Source organism: Lontra canadensis, unplaced genomic scaffold (genome assembly GCF_010015895.1).
Source record: "Lontra canadensis isolate GAN:19392208 unplaced genomic scaffold, GSC_riverotter_1.0 scaffold58, whole genome shotgun sequence".
NCBI lineage: Eukaryota > Metazoa > Chordata > Mammalia > Carnivora > Mustelidae > Lontra > Lontra canadensis.
This window is the reverse complement of record NW_022631052.1, coordinates 9,924,050-9,943,379: the sequence shown is the minus strand read 5'-3', so window position 1 is coordinate 9,943,379 and position 19,330 is coordinate 9,924,050. Positions and strand designations below refer to the sequence as shown.

Here is a 19,330-nt window from a genome sequence, read left to right as displayed (position 1 = left end):
CGCTTAACCAACTGAGCCACCCAGGCGCCCTTATTTTAATTTATTTTGAATTTATTTATTTGAGAGAGAGCACACACATGAGTGTTCAAGAGCAGGGGGAGGGGCAGAAGGAAAGAATCTCAAGCAGACTCCCCACTGAGTGTGGGGCTCAGTCCCAGGACACCAAGATCATGATCTGAGCCAAAATCAAGAGCTGGAGGCTTAATCAAACGAGCCACCCAGGTGCCCCCATCTGTGTACATTTTAAACACAAAACAACATTATGTAGTGCTTAAATATGTTTTTACATAGTAAAAGTATAAGAACAAGCATAAATGCAACTTTAGGATGATGATTAACTGGTGGGGGAAGGGGGCAGGGGACTCAACACTTTATCTACATTTTATTTCTCAAACAAGAAAAATTAAGCAAATATGGCAAAATGTAAACATGTTAAATCTGAATGTAGGTGCATATTGCTTGTTATAGCCTTCCTTTTTTGTTATGTTTAAAATATATGTGTGTGGGATGCCTGGGTGGCTCAGTGGGTTAAGCCTCTGCCTTTGGCTCAAGTGATGATGCCAGGGTCCTGGAATTGAGCCCCACATTGGGCTCCCTGCTCAGTGGGAGCCTGCTTCCCCCCTGCCTGCAACTCCCCCTGTTTGTTCTCTCTCTCTGAAACAAATCTTAAAAAAATATATATATAACATAAAATAAAGTACAATAAAATATGTATGTGTGTGTATATATGTATCTACCAATCACCTGGACGGCCTGAGGGACATTTTAACTAGACTTGTAATCTATAGGATAATATTTTAAGGGAACTCTGACTTTGGTTAAATGATATCATTAAAATTCCATAATTAAAAAACAACAACAAAACTGAAGAATGACCAAAATTAAGCACACTAAAAAGCAGTACTACAGAAGAATTAAAAGTCTGTTGAGGAGGAGTTTTGCTTGAATAAGCCGGGTAATTTTTTTTTTTAAAGATTTTATTTATTTGACAGAGATATCAGAAGCAGGCAGAGAGAGAGGGGGAAGCAGGCTCCCCGCTGAGCAGGGAGCCCGATACAGGGCTCGATCCCAGGACCGTGGGATCATGACCTGAGCCGAAGGCAGAGGCTTAACCCACTGAGCCACCCAGGCGCCCTGTAAGCTGGGTATTTCTAAGCAAAATACAAACCTTGTCACTGGACGATGGTGCCTCTTTGTTGAATAACAAAATCTTAGGTGAGTTCTTTGCGTCTGAAGAGGGCTCTGTCTCTATCAATTTCTCATCCTCTCTAGGGGCAGATTTTGAAGAACCCGAACAGTGGGAATGCTGGATGGCAATTAGCTCACTATGAATAATAAAACCAAACAGAAGCAGACATCTTAATATCAGACATATATCACCAATACTCTTATACTTACAAGTATCAAGAGGACCAAAAAAAAAAAAAAGTTTTTTTTCTTTTTAATGAAGAAGCTCAAGTCTGAGGAGAACATTATAGATTTGAATAGAACGCTTGAGTAGAGTGGTATACATTAATGCATACGCTGTGCAGTAAGAATTAAATCAGAGTTCTTTTTTTAATTTTTAAATAATTTTTTTTAAGATTTTTTAAATCTATTTGACACAGAGAGAGAGATCACAAGTAGGCAGAGAGGCAGGCAGAGAGAGAGGGGAAGCAGGCTCCCTGCTGAGCAGAGAGCCCAATGATGCGATGCAGGGCTTGATCCCAGGACCCTGAGATCAGAACCTGAGCAGAAGGCAGAGGCTTAACACACTGAACCACCCAGGCGCCCCATAAATCAGAATTTGTAGTTGAAAGGTTAACAACAGAACAGAGAATTTCCCTCCCCCTTCCCAAAACAAGAAAACAAAAAAGAAGATTCAAGGGACAGGAGCATCTAAAAGGGAGGAAAAAAAAATTAATATAGGTTAAACTTTTTTTTCTTTTTTTTTTAAGATTTTATTTATTTATTTGATGGACAGAGATCTCAAGTAGGGGGAGAGGCAGGCAGAAAGAGAGGAGGAAGCAGGCTCCCTGCTGAGCAGAGAGCCTGATTCGGGGCTCGATCCCAAGACCCCCGGATCATGACCTGAGCGGAAGGCAGAGGCTTTAACCCACTGAGCCACTCAGGCGCCCCAACATAGGTTAAACTTGTAAAAATTGGGGGGTTTTGGTTTGTGAAGTTGATTTTTATTAATGCTTTGAAAAAGTCCTTTTGTCAAAGCAGAACAGCACTGTCAGCTACTAATTCTCCGATGGGTCCTCAGTAGTAGAGAACAGACACACGCAGCCAAGCCTCTGGGTGTGTGTTCTTCAAAGGTGGGCTCAGAGCGCAGTGGCCTGTGAAAGCTGTTCTGGAAGAGACCAGGAGCACTGGAGCCGCTTCCTCCCACGTTCCCTGGAACCGAAGGAGAACAGGCTGCCGCCGCTTCTCCCTCTACAGCTAAACCCCTATCTGTCCAACAGAATGGTGGTCTGATAATAGAGCAGGTACACAATAAGTTCTTATAATCTAAGGAAAACTAGGAAAACACAATTATCTTTTCTATTTAATCACGTATTTGTCATGTGAGGTCCTGGCATGTGCCTTTGCCGGCGGCACAGGTGGCTCGGACTATTTCAAGCCAGGGAGGTCCAAAGGGTCTTGAAACAAAACTCCAAATTTAATTTTGAATTTGCTTCACATGTTAAATTTAATATATGTCCACTAGTCTTTTAAAACTACCATAAACTGTTCCCTTATTATACGCGTGTTCAGTAGTGAACAATGTGCAGGTGTGCCCTATTCCCATTCCAATTGTTTAAAGAAAATCTTTAAAAAAAACAAATATGAACAGATAACATTTAGTGGGACAAGGGTGCCTGGATGGCTCAGCGAGTTAAGCTTCCGCCTTTGGCTCAGGTCATGAACCCAGAGTCCTGGGATCGAGCCCCACATCAGGCTCTCTGCTCAGCAGGGAGCTTGCTTCCCTTCCTCTCTCTCTGCCTGCCTTTCTGCCTACTTGTGATCTCTGTCAAATAAAAACAAAAAACAAAAAAACATTTAGTGGGACAACTTTTTTTTTAAACTTCACAACTGACAGAATAACTATCTGTATGATTTTTAAATGACTCAGGCTTCTCAAAGGGCCAAAGAAAAATCCAAACGAAAATATCAGGAAGAAATTTTCATCATCAAGTCCTAGGACAGTCGGTGTGAGGATTAAAATAGGTTCTCGATATAGCAACTTTGTCCTTTCTGTAATTGAAGATCGAAGAGCTAGGTTTTATTTAAAAATAGCAGACATTATTACATCGCCCTCCACCACAAGATTCAGCAATTCTAACAGTAAGACGAGTTCGAATAACACAGCCTACGCTAATAGCTAATCCATTTTCTTCTCTTAAAAAAACTACTTTTACAACTTGTTACATACAAATGTTCTTTTTCTTGCATGATTTTAAAAATTAATAAAATTTGGGAAACTTAAAGGGAACAGGAAGGCAGAAGCCGTTGGACATTTAAATGTGCAGTTGGAGGGATGCTGGGGGCAAAGTTCTTATCTGGGGTCTAGGGACTGTGATCTCTGCACGGAAAGCTTATCAATTCACACTGGATCCAGGGCTGAGGAATGTCCCAGAGCAGCATTCTACTCTGTAAAGTAACCCGGCTGTTAGGTTTTTTTTTTTTTTTTAAACAACATATTTACCCAACTCATAACAACCGGCTTTGTTTTCAAACAAAACCTTTGCCTCAGAAGCTGTTCTAGGTACAAACTCTTCACAATGGAAAACTCAACAGCCTTGGTGCTGATGAAGACAGTAACGGGTCCCTCCTACACGACTTGTGTCTGCAAACTCTGCTCTCCGTTGAGCAGTGAGCAGACAGCCCGACTGGAGCCCCTTCTACGGCCCAGCAGTGGCGGTGCCCAGTACAAAACATCACTAACCTCGTGGCGGAGTTGTACTTCCTCCCACCGGCACTTTCCGAACAAGTACACACAGATTTGTGGCGAACGATCCTTTGCACTTTAGAAGGCTTGAAAATGCTCATCCACTCCATGTCAGACATGGGGCCTGGGGCTTCAATGATGAAGTTACTCGGGTGGCAGCACCTGGATTCATACATGTCACTCTCCCCCAGACAGGTCTCATTTTTATGGCAACAGGAGACTCCAGACCTTTCTATGTCATCTTGACTTTCAACATCCGGCTTTTCTGGTTGTCTGGAACCGGAGCAGCTGGCCAGGCCCAGGTACACGTTGACATCATGCCACTGTCTCTCATCAGATGACGTGGATGTGTCGGAGAGTTGTTTCTCTTCATTCTGAATCCCGATCCCATTACCTTTTGGTGACTTGGCGTGGATCTTGCACAATCTACTTTGGTTTTCCGGTTCGACCTGCATTTTTCCTCCCAGAGACCAAGACTTTTGCTTCTCCAGTAAGTCTTTTGTAAACAGAGATGAGATAGCAAATACACTTTTTTCCCCAAACGAAGGATTACCCTGTCGCTGCTTCTCTTTGCACACATCACAGGGGCTCCTGTCTGACCGATTTTGCGGGAACGTGGTCTCAAATTTTGCATCTTTAACCAATGACCTCTGATTTTTCTCCCTCTTGATGTCGACTTTCGGGCGGTGATTCTCAAGGTCTGACAAACACATGTCTCTGCTATGGTGGTGTTAACAAAAAACGGAAGTTGTAAGATACACTTGATTTTGTCACTCCAGATACTTCACCCAAACTTCATTCACTGAGCTAAATCCTATCAAGTCCCATTTGTCTGAAATGAGAACGTAAGGGAGAACATGGATTCTTTCTGCAGAGCCTGATTTCAGCCCAGCTTCCAGGAAGTCTCTCCGACCACAAGCCTACACGCTCACTTTGCCCTCCCTGTCCTCAACTCCCACCACGCTGTCCACACCGTGGTCCTTGTATTACTGTGTGTATCATCTACTTAATCACGCAGTGAACTTCCTATCATAACTACATCGTTCGCTAACTTTCATGCATATGTCCTGCCTTTTCAACAGACTACTAGGTTTCTTAATATGTAGAGGCATTTTAATCCTCCTGGCACTTTAGGATAGCCTTTCACAAACATTAAGTGTTCTGTAAATACTTGTCGATTGAGCTGTTCCCTTCGTAATTCTATTAGTTTCACAGTAAACAGAGGTAAAGCCGGGACTGAAAGGGGACACAGATTCAAGGGACAGAGACACAGTGGAAAGTGCCAATTATGTCTACCATACAGCACTCACGACCATCCCAGTTACTTGCTAGATATTTATATGGCGACATACTGAAAACTGGTTTAAAGTAAGAATGACAGGTGTGCATAAAACGAAAATTAAGAATATATACAAACGTGATAAACCTTTTCATAAACTGTCTTCATGTCCCATGTATTCTGTATTCAGGCATTCAAATCTGGACAGTTCTGAGCCCTCGAAAACTCAACCCCCACCTCCTGAAAGGGCATAGGTCATTTTACACTCTTAAAGAACCACCTTGATTGGGGCACCTGGGTGGCTCAGTGGGTTAAAGCCTCTGCCTTCGGCTCAGGTCATGATCCCAGGGTCCTGGGATTGAGTCCCGCATCAGGCTCTCTGCTCAGCGGGGAGCCTGCTTCCCCCTCTCTCTCTGCTGACTCTCTGCCTACTTGTGATCTCTCTCTCTATGTCAAATAAGTAAAAAAAAAAAAAAAAAAAAAAAAAAAAAAACCACCTTTTTTGCCTAGCCCAAGGGCCTCTCAGGGGCAACAAAGTATATAGTATGGCAGGGGTTTTTGCCTGTGAGGACACTCTGGGTCTGTGCAGTATGTTCCCGCAGCAGCAGCAGCAGCCGAGACACAAAGCTAGAGTGTCAACACCCCCCACAGCCAAAGGCCTGGAAAGAAAAGGAAGCCGGCACAGCAGTCACACTGCCTGCCTTCTAACTGCTCTTACAACTACCACCAGGCAAAGGAGCTGCGGACAGCCAGCCTTCGTGGTTACATGGTCACACCTAGGGGCCAGGAACTTCCCTAATTCCTGCTCCCATTCAGGACTTCTTGTCATACTTCTGCTTGGAAAAGTAGACTAAATTTAACTGTGGGACAGTTATACGCCTATTAAATTAAACCACACCTCATATATTTATATTTTAACTTTACAGAAATCAATTGAGTTCACACACCGCTTATTATAAGCAAGAAAAGGTGTCTCCTATTAATAAGGAAAACAGGAAAATCCAGCTAAAAGCAGAGATCACCCTCGGCTAGCTGAACTCCTACAGTTATTTATACCATTTGTCGGTGCTCTCTCTTTTAGGCAAGGACCATGTCCTCTGTATCTTTATTTTCCCCACTCCCAGCTCAGTGAGTGCTCAACACTAAATTCGGAGTCCTCACGAAGGAGTAAGTGAGTCACCTCTGGTTTCTGCTTGAGCTAAAGCCTGTAAACAGACATACAAATAAGGCTAATGCATTTCTTTTATCAAAAGGCTAAAATCAGGATCAGGTCTCATTACAACCCGGAATCATAATGACAATTACTAGCTCATATGTGTGGATTTTCTACCATATAAGGAATGATAGTAGATACCGGCCCATAGTAAGTACTTAATAGATTGAATGATAAAATAAAATACAAGATTGTACTAGTAGCATCTCGCTAAGATTACCTGGACTCCAGAACCTTTGATTCCTCCATCTTTGAGTCATATATCTGTATTAATTCCTGAGAATTTTCCACATTAAAATTAAGAAACTGCAGATCACTCTGTTGTTTTACATAAATCTGCCATAGATATTGATAAATCAATAAGATGTGACAACAAAACTATATTGAGCCAACATTCAAATGCTAAAACAGATCAGTGATAGAGAAATATGCTAAATATGTTTGCTTTTATTTTTCCTATGTTAGAATTCAGATTTGTTAGTGTCACTAGTTTCCAACCTTTCATTTCCGAAAGCAAGACCCTATCAGCTATGCTAAATATGACACACCTTTAACGTAGTTAGGGGTCCCAAAAGCACGACAAACAAAAACTGACACGTACTTTTCCTTATTTGTTTGTTTATAAAAGCTTCCCAAATAGTAAGAACAGTGTAATTGGGGACGTACCTGTCTCAGATTATGGAGTTCTGCGTTTGTGCGCTCTTGCTTTGACTTTGCAATATCAAGTAACTCATCTTTCCTTTTTTCTCTCTCTGCTATTTAAGAACAAATATTATTAAAATATTTTTCATCAGCCATATCAACACAAACCTCTTCATTTCCAAAAATTTAATGTTCTAGTAACTTGTTTTCCCCTTGTTCCTCAAGTGAAAATTTGCAAAATGCGTGGCTGGGAAGAGCTTTAATCTGTGATTCTGGCTAGATATTTCACCAAATTTGAAAATTTTCACAATATAATTAATGCTGAGTCAAAAAAGGATTCAGAATTGTATCAAATGTATGTTTTATATACATAAACACACAAGAAAAGTCTGAGAGCAAATACACCTAAGTATTTAAAGAAGCTTTTTTTGGATGGGAGGATTAATGACAATTATTTTCCTCTCTTTTTTTAAGGGGGGCATGATAAAATACATATTATTTTAATTTTTTTCACATTACATGAGTAGCTTATGAATGCATTTTGATTGTAAAACCCAAACAACATACTACCTCTAACAACAGAAAAAAATGAACATTACAAGGAACAAAAAACCAAAATCATGATTTTTACCAGTATGCAAGCCAGTTAACATAATCTCATAATCAGGCCCTTCCTATATATGTCACTGACCAAAGACCAAAGATAATTGTGTCTATAAAGTGCCCGCACAGCAGATAAATTTGCCCAGCACTCCTTTAAAGACTTCCTATTTCTTGAAAACGCTTCACCTGACAGGTAAGATTCTGAGTTCTCTTGAATATACAGTTATACACTCAATTTTTCTCAGTGCAAAGAGAGAACAAAGAGAATTAAAAAAAAAAATCCTCATTATCGGGGCGCTTGAGTGGCTCAGTTGTTAAGCATCTGCCTTCGGTTCAGGTCATGATCCCAGGGACCCAGCCACGCATCGGGCTCCCTGCTTGGCGGGAAGCTTGCTTCTCCCTCTCCCTCTGCCCCTGCTTGTGTTCCCTCTCTTGCTGTGTCTCTCTCGGTCTTTTTTTTTTTTTAAATCTTCATTCTTTAACCAAGACCATCAACACTTTGCTGAAACACGGACACTCCACTAACTACAGCTAGGGCACGAGAAAGCTCTATTCTGAAAACGATTTCAGAACTTGGTAAATGAGGGATGCTTGGGTGCCTCAGTCCGTTAAGCGTCTGCCTTCGGCTTAGGTCCTGATCTGGGGTCCTGGGATCAAGCCTTTTTCTCCCTCTCCCTCTGCTGTCCCCCTGCCTGTGCTCTCTTGCTATCTCTTTATCAAATATTTTAAATAAATAAAATCTTAAAAAATAACCCTCTACATGAATAAATTTTAAGTAAATCTGAGTCAATTATAAATAAAAATTTATAACTTGTATCTATGGTTCTTTCATAAAACTCTTTACATGTCCTTTTTCTCATGGATGAAAAAGCATAAACAATTTTATTATCACTTTACATCTGGACATCGCATAAAACCTTTAAGGACAAAGGCAAGCACTTTGCAACTCCACTAGACTGCTGTTCTGTTGGCCTGTGGTCAGGGGACCAGGCAGAGGAACTGATGGGGTCTGTGCACAGCACCTCCTCTCCCCAGTGTGGTTCATGCTCAGCACTTCCGATGGGGGTCTGGAGTATCACCTCACTTTCAAAGGTAATACTTGTGCACAAAATCGAAAATGTGAAGAGAAGCCCGGTAAAAGCCCTGTGGCCAGGTTTAAACTACTCCATCTTTTCTATTCAATTCTGAATTTATTTCTTGGCATTATGTGAGTCAATGCCATAATGAAAGCACATAAATGTAACGGATTTGCATTAGTTATGCCGAGCTGCATTTAGTTTACGAATTCAATCATAAGCACAAAGAAAAAAATTTAAAAAAAGGAATCACAGCTACTTTAATAGTAGAAGCAATGCCCACAAGGCATCTGTGACTCTCTCCTGGTCTCGGTTCTACCTCCCTCTTGTACTAACAGCACTGTGACACGCTGGGTGTAATTCCTAGTGTTTAGAGATACTTGTTTTTTGTTGTTTTTTTTTAAAGGTTTTATTTATTTACTTGACAGAGATCACAAGTAGGCAGAGAGGCAGGCAGAGAGAGAGGGAGAGGGAAGCAGGCTCGCCGCCGAGCTGAGAGCCCGACGCGGGACTCGATCCCAGGACCCCAAGATCATGACCTGAGCCTAAGGCAGTGGCCCAACCCACTGAGCCACCCAGGCGCCCGAGATACTTGTTTTGAATATAGTATGGCCCCTAAACAAAAGCCAACTACTTTATTTGGAGCTCAAGGATAATTTTATTTATTTATTAAAGATTTTATTTTTAAGTAATCTCTACACCCAATGTGGGGTTCAAACTCATGACTCTGAGATCAAGGGTTGTATGCTCCAACCACCAAGCCAGTCAGGCACCCCTCAAGGGTAATTTTATTTATTTATTTATTTATTTATTTAAAGATTTCATTTATCCATTTATCAGAGAGAGAGAGAAAGCACAAGCAGGGGTAGTAGCAGGCAAAGGGAGAAGCAGGCTCCCCACTGAGCAGGAAGCCTGATGTGGGACTTGATCCACGGACCCTGGGACCATGATCTGAGCCACCCAGGCGCAGCTCAATTTTAAACATATCTGAGTTTTGCCTTAATCTGAGTTTAGAATAATCTATTACTGCATAAGAAGCAACTCTGCTGTAAATATAAATGTTTTCCTAGATGAGATACTTTTCTGCATGTCTGGGTTTAGCTGAGAGATCCAAGTGGAGTGGGGCTGCCTATTTTCACAAAGCGGTCACAGAAAACAAAGAGGTATTGTACACCCGGGATGGATGTCTGCGCAAGCAGCCTGAATAAGACAGCGCAGGGGAAAGGGGCCTGCAAGTCTGCAGCTGCCACATTCCGGCCAAGGCTCTACTTTTACTGCCTGGGAGAACGGAGGCAATCACTCAATCCCATGGGGCCTCACTTACAGGACTGTCAGGGCCCCAGAAATGTGAACTGGTTTTCTCGCTTTATTTGCAAACTTCTTATAAGCAGTTATGTACAAACAGATGAAACATGTCTCTAAGCTTATTTACATGAAGAGCTTCATCTTCAATGAGAGGGGGAAAAAGTTTTGAACTTAACAGAAAAGTGTATTTTTAAGACACCTTCCAGCTTCAAATAAAATATGCACTATTTTAGCCAGAGCACCTGACAACATATTATCATGTTAAGCCTTCTAAAATTATTTTTAGGCTTGGGATGCCTGGGTGGCTCGGTCAGTTAAGCATCTGCTTTGGGTTCAGGCAATGATCCCAGGGTCCCAGGACAGGGTCCCACATCAGGCTCCTTGCTCAGCAGGGAGTCTGCTTCTCCCTCTGCCTGCCGCTGTTCTTGCTTGTGCTCTTTCTCTCTCTCACACACAAATAAATAAGTAAAATCTTAAAAAAAATAAAATTATTTTTAGGTTTAATTCATTTTTATAATTTAAACATACAAAAATTGTTTTGAGACGGTGGCATGAATAGAAAAAGTATTTAAGAAATCAGCTTGGGAGCGCCTGGGTGGCTTAGTTGGTTAAGTGTTCAAATCTTGGTTTCTTGAAGATTCTCTCCCTCTGCCCCTCCCGATTGATGTGCTTGCTTGCTCTAATAAATAATAATAAATCTTTAAACAAAAAAGAAGTCAGGGGCGCCTGGGTGGCTCAGTAGATTAAAGCCTCTGCCTTCGGCTCGGGTAGTGGTCTCAAGGGTCCTGGGATCGAGCCCTGCATCGGGCTCTCTGCTTGGCGGGGAGCCTGCTTCCCCCTCTCTCTCTGCCTGCCTCTCAGCCTACTTGTGATCTCTCTCTCTGTGTCAAATAAATAAAATCTTAAAAAAAAAAAAGGAATCAGCTTAGGAAATGATAAAAATCATTATTTCACAAAATGGATTTTTTTTAAAAGGTTTTATTTCTTTGAGGGGTACCTGGGTAACTCAGTTCTTAAGTATCTGCCTTCAGCTCCGGTCATGATCCCTGGATCCTGGGATAGAGCCCCGCATCAGGCGCCCTGCTCAACGGGAAGCCTGCTTCTCCCTCTCCCACTCCCCCTGCTTGTGTTCCCTCTCTTGCTGCGTGTCTCTCTCTGTCAAATAAATAAATGAAAGTTTTAAAAAAAGATTTTACTTATTTGACAGGGAGAGGGAGAAGCAGCCTCCCTGCTGAGCAGGGAGCCTGATGTGAAGTTCAATCCCAGAACCCTGGCAGACACTTAACCGACTGAGCCACTCAGGTGCCCCACAAAATGTATTTTCTATGAGCCTAGGAGTTTCTTAGCAACTAACAGAGTCCCTGGCACACAAAAGTTGATCCAAAGATTTTTTGTAAATCAACTGTTTAGCTATAAATATACATATATATCTTTATATATATTTAAATATGTGTTTTTAGTAATAGAGTAACTTTGAGAGAGCATTCTAGAAATAACAGAAATAGTGACCCCTAATGGTAGAAAACTGCATTTTCCCCCATCCTTATATGACATGAAAATTAAGAATTCTATTTTATGTGAAAAAATGTTAATAATGCATTTTGCCCTTTAGCTTATAGAAATGCACTCTCCTCCTAGAAGGAAGGACATTGAGGGTATATATAACTAGACCCCAAAAATATCAATTTCATTAATTCTGTTTGGAACTTCACCTCCAAATCTACGATTTTCCTCATGCTAAATACAAAGCCTAATAAAATTTAGCTAGCGGGGACAGAGATAAGATCTATAAATCAGTGATTCTCAACTGGGAGCAGACAGGGAGAGGTCTGAACTAGCAGTGGGGTATGTAAGGGACAGTATGGGAAAATGTGGATGGGGAGAAAGAATGCAATTTTTATGTTTATCTGGAAGGGGCCCGATGAAAACTATGGATAAATTTGCTATTTTTAATCATGAAAAAATTCATCCTTAACATTACTACTTCAGGTTCATGCTGATATAACAAAACACGTCTGCATTTCTCCAACTGTAATCACAGGTGATCTCTTTGCAAAACTGAAAATTGTTGAATTCCCAATTTTTACCTAGTATTTGCAAAAGTACAAACATCCTTCCTTCTTCAAATCATAAGATCCTTTCTTAATTGATTTTTAAGCACACATACTATGTTTTCAGTGAGAAGTGTAGTCACGCACTCATGCTAGGAGAGAGGGAAGGTAGCTCCTCGTTTTATATAAGAGGAAACAGGGTTAACTGGGAGGCATGATAACAACTTTAATATTCCCTGCCTGGTCCCTCCAAGTTTATTTAAAAAGTTACTATTTTGAGAGAGGTGTAATTCCTTTATAGTTGTGCCACAGAACGTTTAGGCTACAATCACAGAACTATTCAGTCACTTAAATAAATGATCTAGTTTTACCAGTAAAAACCAATTCATCATGCAGGCAACTTTTCTCTTGCTTGAGGCGAATGATCTCTTCCCGTTGTTCATTATTTTCTGTTGTCTTTTCATTTAGATCCTCTTCACAAATAGAAGAAAACAAAAGTCCTTTAATAAATACTAGTTGCTAGAAAAATATAAACTGTGGGGACCTCTCATGCCCTTGGCACCCCAATGTGAAGTCCCTTTGGAGCTGTAGCCGACATAGGTCTCGTATCCAAACCTCGCAGCATCCCTGGCAATGACCTTGTCAGGCTTCCTGACTGGTCTCTCTGCTCAAACCATTGCCCACAGAGCAATCAGGGCTTTTTTTTTTTTTTTGAAGTAAACTCAACCCCCAATGTGGAGCTCAAACTCACAACCCCAAGATCAAGAGTCACGTGTTCTTCCAACTCAGCCAGCCAGGCGCCCCAGGGCAATCTTTTAAAAGTAAAAAATCTGTGGGATGTCTGGGAGGCTCAGTCTTAAGTCAAGCGGCTACTTTCAGCTCAGGTCATGATCCCAGGGTACTGGGATCAACCCCTGCATCGGGCTCCTTGCTCAGCAGGGAGCCTGCTTCTCCTGCCTGCTGCTCCCCCTGCTTATCCTGACAAATAAATTTAAAAATCTTAAAAAAAAAAAAAATGCAAAAGATCTCCTCCTGTCACTTCTCTCCTAAAAGCCCTTCTAACACTCTTAGGATGAAATCCAAATTACCCCTAAGCCCCCAATGGCCTGGTTTGGCCTGTCACTCTCCCCCTTCTTTTGTTCTGTTCCTTGAACATGGCCCAACCTCAAAACCCACCCAGGGCTTTTGCATTTGCTGTGCCTTCTGCCTGGAAGGCTCTGGGCGCAGATGTTCACATGGCTAGTTCCTCCCGCCCTCCAAGCTTCTGCTCAAATGTTCCCCTCAAAGTCACCTTCCCAGTCCACCCAAACTGAGTTGATTGCCCTCACTCTCTAGTTCACTGTCCATTACCTTGTTGTCCTTTAAAGAGATGACAGAGTCTGTCCCTGCTGTCAAGGGGTGTATAGTGTGATTATGGTTTTAGATGAAGCTACAAACATAGACAAAACGTATAATTTGCCACAAGTCAGGGCATCATAAGATTTTAGAAGGCTGAGTCTTCTAAATTGACCATAATAAACTTTGGCAATTTCAATAGCAACTTGCTGGCTCAGGGTGTAGGAGTGCTGAAACTCCCGACTGCATCCTGGTCATGTCTGTGCAACGACCTCCCTCACGCCTACGTGGCCTGAACAGAATTGGGTAAGGCTTATTCTGATCTTCCCCGCAGTGCACAGATGGCACCACTTTAGATAACCACCCTCTGACCTCACCACAAAGCCCCTCGTTCTATAAAAGCTGTGGATTAAGGTCTGGACTTGGCGGAGAGTAGCACCAGGATCATGGTCTGTCCGGTCCCCCCATCAGTAAGTTACCCTGAATAAAACTCCATGTAAACGGCACGGAGTGGCCTCCTTTGCTTTCAGTCTCAAAGTGCCTTCTCGGTCTGCAGGGTCCTTAACTGTTCCCCACCCCCAACCTTCTAACAATGAGGCGCCCCACTGTGGTCAGAGGTGAGAGCAACTTCCACCAAAACATGACTTTGGTCGTTCTAAGGTTGCTTGTCGCACAGTAGGAATCTGTCTCCCCGTCTCACACGATGACCAATGACTCTGCCCTGGGTGGGGAAAGGCCAGAGAAAAGTCGACCTACCTCCATGCCCTCTGTAGGCAAGTGTAAGCTCTTACTGCACCACCTATATCCACGTTCACATGAACAGGACTAACCTATTTGGTAAACCCAGCCTCCCCTTCTTTATAAAATTTCAAGTAACATTACGTAGAAGGAAATGAATCATGGAGTTACTCTGAGAACAAAAATAGAAAAGGAAAATGCAAAAGGAATTTTCAAAAATAGAACATGTGCCAAAAACCACCCTGGCAGGCTGTGTTAGTGGCGGTCCCTCATCCGTCCCTGCATTCCTCCCAGAGGGACAGATACTTCTCCACTGCCTGACTTGGGGTTTAGCCACATGATGCTTTAGCCAACAGAGGGAGGGTATGTTGGGTCCTTGCATGTTTCTGCTTCTCTCTCTCTCTTTTTTTTTTTATCTATCTATCTATCTATCCATCCATCCATCTAATTTTAAGTAAGCCCCACATTCGAGGTTGGGCTCCAACTCAACGACTCCAAGATCAAGAGTTGCCCTTCTCTCCCACCTGAGCCAGCCAGGTGCGCCTGCTTCTTCTTGTAAGTTTCTGCCTTTTGGGGGGCACCTGGGTAGCTCAGTCAGTAAAGCGTCTGCCTTCAGCTCAGGTCACGATCCCAGGGTCTGGGATCAAGCCGGGCGCTGGGCTCCCTGCTCAGTGAAGAGTCGGCTTCTCCCTCTCCCTGTAGGTCCCCTGCTGGGCTCAATCTCTCTCTCAAATGAATAAAATCTTTTTTAAAAAGATTAAAAAAAGGGGCGCCTGGGTGGCTCAGTGGGTTAAGCCTCTGCCTTCGGCTCGGGTCGTGAGCCCAGAGATCTTAGATGGAGCCCTGCACCTCGCTCTCTGCTCAGCGGGGAGCCTGCTTCCCTTCTTCTCTCTCTGCCTGCCTCTCTGCCTCCTTGTGATTTCTGTTTGTGAGGCAAATAAATAAAATCTTAAAAAAAAAAAAGATTAAAAAAAAATTTTCTGCCTTCACCACAGGGGAAAAGTGCCCAGACCAGCCAACTGGCGAGAAGTGAGACTCGGGATGTGGAATTGCCCCAGGGCAGCAGCGGGATAAGCCAATCCCCCACTGGGCTGATACATACACTTATCAGATGCTTCTGGCTGACGTGGCACCAAGATGTTGTTGCTGATTGTTATGAAGCATAAATTAACAACAGCTAACTGGTACAGCAAAGGAGCTTATTTTAAAAATATAACTCATTGTACACTTGCCCCAAGTCTGTTATTTACCTCTTATGACATGAAAACTGCAGCATAATTCTGTACAAATGAAATGAACATTTCACGGTAGGATCTAAGGCCAGCAACAGACCTCTCAATCACAAGATGAAGAAATATGTGCCCAAGACGAAATGATTGCATTGATATCTCTTCCTTACCTTTCAGTTTATTGACTTCAACTTTAAGTGTCTTCAATTTCTGCTTGTAATCTTGCTTTTCTTTCACGATACACGTCTCCACCATCTTCGCGTCACGCAAGGCATGCTCTAACAGTTTAAATTTTCCCGAGCAGTCTGCAATGTGGTTGACGGCCTCGATAATATCTTTGTCCTAAGAACCAAATTTGAAGACTGTTCTGTAAGGTTTTTAAGTTTCAACTAATCAGTGTAAGAGGATCTCACTTGTTAAGTCCCCACCATGTGCCAGGTTTTGTTCTAGACACCTTATTGTCGTTAACTAACGGGACCTCATGGGAACTCTCTGAGATGGTATTACCATTATCCCCACATGACAGACGAGTCAAGAGTAAAAGGTCCACGGTTCCGCAAGTAGGTAGGGACGGAGCTCCGATTCGCTCCGATTTGCCCCGAGCGAGCTGGTCCCTCTCACCATGTGTAAACCACCACAGCTTACTGTTTCAGAAAGTTTACAACCACAATGTGATTGCTTAAGAGACCGTAATTGCAGTACGAGAGCTGGTGGCCCATGGAGGGGGGCCTACTCTCTGCACTACAGGTAAACCCACGGGCCTCTTTTCTACCTTTATTCCAGCTTGTTAAAATGGCAGACTCCAAGAGCGGATTCCCAAACTACCCAAATCAGAAGCTCTTATTGTTGAGGTGATTGTTTTAATTACAAAAAAGGTATCTGCTTGTGGAAAATTCAAACAACACCTAGAAGTATAAACATACTAAATAAAGGTTCCTTCCCTCCCCCACTCACGTGGAATGACTACTATTACAATAACTGTAATACAGAACAGTTCTCAGAAGCAGGTGTCACCCCTGCTTAAGGACAGCCATTTCTCCTATAGCACCATATACGCATTCCTAGAGATGCTCACGGTCTGCACATCCCACACCATTTCAATTTACAGGAAAAACAGGGTTTTTACAGGAGACCAATGGAACTTCGTGATTAGACTGGTAGCAAAAAACAACAGGTCCATTAAGTATGCAAACCTGATGAGTTTTTTCCAGCATTTTCATTAGCACTCACAGCCTCACCAGGAGTTTGCCACAATGGAAACCAGGGTAGTTGTTAAAGCCACTAAAGCGGTCACTATTTGACTAAAGACAATTCTGTAGATTTTAATATTTTCTCTTCAATTTTAAGAAAGCTTGCCCATGACCACTTTAAAACATTAAAATGCAGGGGGAAAATCACATAGGAACTGGCATGAGGGTCCCATTATGCCTAAACCATTCCCTATTCACCAGCTGCCAAACACATGTTACAGCAGAAGAGACTGTCAGTCAGTCTCTCGTCATGGCATGTTAGTGGCTCTATCGACTGCCAGATTGCTAAAAGTTCCTCTCTCCATTAAAAAACAAAGAAACACTAACAAGCAGTCTGTCAATGACTTTATGAGAACTAACACTGGATACCTTGGAAGAAAACAAGTTAATTCGGACATGCTAAACCATGGAGTAAGCCTTGGAGGTGAGACCAAAAGGGGAGTCCTGTTTCCTCCTTCAGTGTCTTGGGACATCATTTTAAACTTGTTTCCTTCATTTCTAAAATGTGTCTTACTTTAAAGATTCATTTACTTATTTGAGAAAAAAAGCGTATGTGTTTGCGTGTGTGTGCAAGTGCGGGGAGGGGCAGAGGGAGAGACCCTTCGAGCAGTCTCCCCACTGAGCATGGAGCCCGACGGGGGGCTCGATCCCACAACCCATCCCACAACCCATGACCTGAGCCAAAATCAAGTGTCCGACACTCAACTGACTGAGCCACCCAGACGCCCCTAATTTTTTTTTTTAAGTTTTTAAGTAATCTCCACATTCAGTGTAGGGCTCAAACCCACAACCCTAAGATCAAGAGTCACATGCTCTACTACTCTAGCCAGTTACCCCTAAAATGAGAATTTTATTTTGCTTTGTTTTATTTTATTTTTAAAGATTCTGTTTGAGAGTGAGTGAAAGTGAGAGAGATCACAGAGGGAGAAGCGGACTTGCTGCGGAGCAGGGAGCCCGATGTGGGACCCAATCCCAAGACCCTGGGATCATGAGCTGAGCCGAAGGCAGACGCCCAACTGACTGAGCCACCCAGGCGCCCCCAACTAAAATAAGAATTTTAAAAGAGACAGTAACGTTGGTAGCTCTTCCATCTGATTTGCAAAGGGACTTGAGGAAGATAATGTATGTGACTACACTTATAAAGTAGAAAGTGCCCTGGCAAATGAAGGTATCAGTATTTTGAATTACCTTTAGCTTTATCATTGTAGTGAGAGCCTGTTCTCGAGCTTGTAATTGTCCTACCTGGGCAGAAAGTTCCACTAATGTGTTGCTGAGATTTTCGTTTCTAGCCTACGAGGGAACAACACATAAAATACTAATTGAGTCATTTAAAAGCTTTCATTACTATCATTAGCCACAGTCTGTGCTCATTCTGTTTTGTTTTAATGTTCATTTAGTAACAAAGTGGGCCAAGTAAGCAGTCATCAAAAAGAAATACAAGTATCTCTCTCCATTACCTCTAGCATCCTCTCCATGCTTATGTTTGCCCTACTGAATCATATCGGTTATGCTTACAAATGTCTATTTCCCAATCTCTTTTATGTTTAACTCTAGGTTGGCAAAAAAGAAATGAACAAAAATGAGATTAGTAAGAAATTTACTTTACTGAAATAAAGTAGCATTAGTGAACATCTATGTGCACACGTGTGTGTGTGTGTGTGTGTGTGTGTGTGTGTACATATATAAAATGTTTACTCTATGTTGAAAGACCTTCACTTCATACTGGGGTATTCCCATGTACCCGGTTTTTTGCAGGTTTTTCTGTTTTGTTTTGTTTTAACCACAGAACTACATAAGATATTTACTGGCTGGAAAAAAAAGAATAATGAGGCTTTTAAGATAGTATCTTCGTGAAGGAAATTTAAATACATGTTACTAAGTAAAAGAAGCCAATCTGAAAAATCTGTATTCCATACAACTCCAACTATATGACATTCTGGAAAAGACGTAACTAAAAAGGTCAGTGGTTCCAGGGGTTGGGAGAGACAGGGATGGAACACAGGATTCTTAGGGCAGTGAAATTACTCTGTACAATACTACAATGGTGGATACATGTCATTATGCATTTGTCAAAACCCACAGAATATACAAACAAAGAGTGAACCCTAATGTTAAACTATGATTTTGGGTGACAATGATGTGTTAACAGATTCACTAACTATAACAAATCTACTCCCCTGGTGCAGAATGTGCATAGTTGGGGAGACTGTGTTTGGTGGTGGAGGTGGGGGGTAGAGAAGAAATGTATGCATTCCACTCTGTTTTGCTGTGAATATAAAGCTGCTCTAAGAAATAAAGTTTATTAATAAAAAAACAAAAAATAAAAATAATTAAAAAATAATAAAAAATCTTCTTTCTATGAACTGAATTGCATCCCCCCAAAACACGTATGTTGAAATCCTAACCTTCAATATGGTGTTATTTGGAGATGCTCCTTTGAGAGGTAGCTGGGTGCGAAAGAGGTCATGATGGGATTAATATCCTTCTAAGAAAAGACACCAGAGATCTTGCTCATTCTCTCTCTCATTCACTTCCTTTTTTTTAAAGGTAAGCTCTACGTCCAATGTGGGGCTTGAACTCACGACCCCGAGAACAAAAGTCACATGCTCCACCGACCGAGTCAGGCAAGTGCCCCCTACATTTCCATTTTTTAATTCAACATACCAATAGTTTACTTATTTTATAGCTAGAAACTG

At 42.1% G+C, this 19,330-nt stretch overlaps 1 protein-coding gene across 7 annotated transcripts in view; it reads right to left on the bottom strand.

The window, feature by feature from the left end:
- Nucleotides 1–19,330, bottom strand: part of CCDC62 (coiled-coil domain containing 62) — a 51,122-nt gene that overhangs the window by 25,217 nt on the left and 6,575 nt on the right. For 4 of the 7 annotated variants that reach the window (XM_032876395.1, XM_032876394.1, XM_032876400.1 and 1 more), the window contains 7 exons: nucleotides 17,823–17,924; nucleotides 15,555–15,726; nucleotides 12,454–12,555; nucleotides 7,072–7,160; nucleotides 6,626–6,741; nucleotides 3,911–4,633; nucleotides 1,169–1,325 (listed from right to left, as the gene is read on the bottom strand). In XM_032876395.1, the coding sequence (XP_032732286.1) occupies nucleotides 1,169–1,325; nucleotides 3,911–4,633; nucleotides 6,626–6,741; nucleotides 7,072–7,160; nucleotides 12,454–12,555; nucleotides 15,555–15,726; nucleotides 17,823–17,924 (1,461 nt within the window). The remainder of the gene's footprint in view (nucleotides 1–1,168; nucleotides 1,326–3,910; nucleotides 4,634–6,625; nucleotides 6,742–7,071; nucleotides 7,161–12,453; nucleotides 12,556–15,554; nucleotides 15,727–17,822; nucleotides 17,925–19,330) is intronic. The other 3 variants (XM_032876396.1, XM_032876397.1, XM_032876398.1) reach the window with 3 other exon arrangements.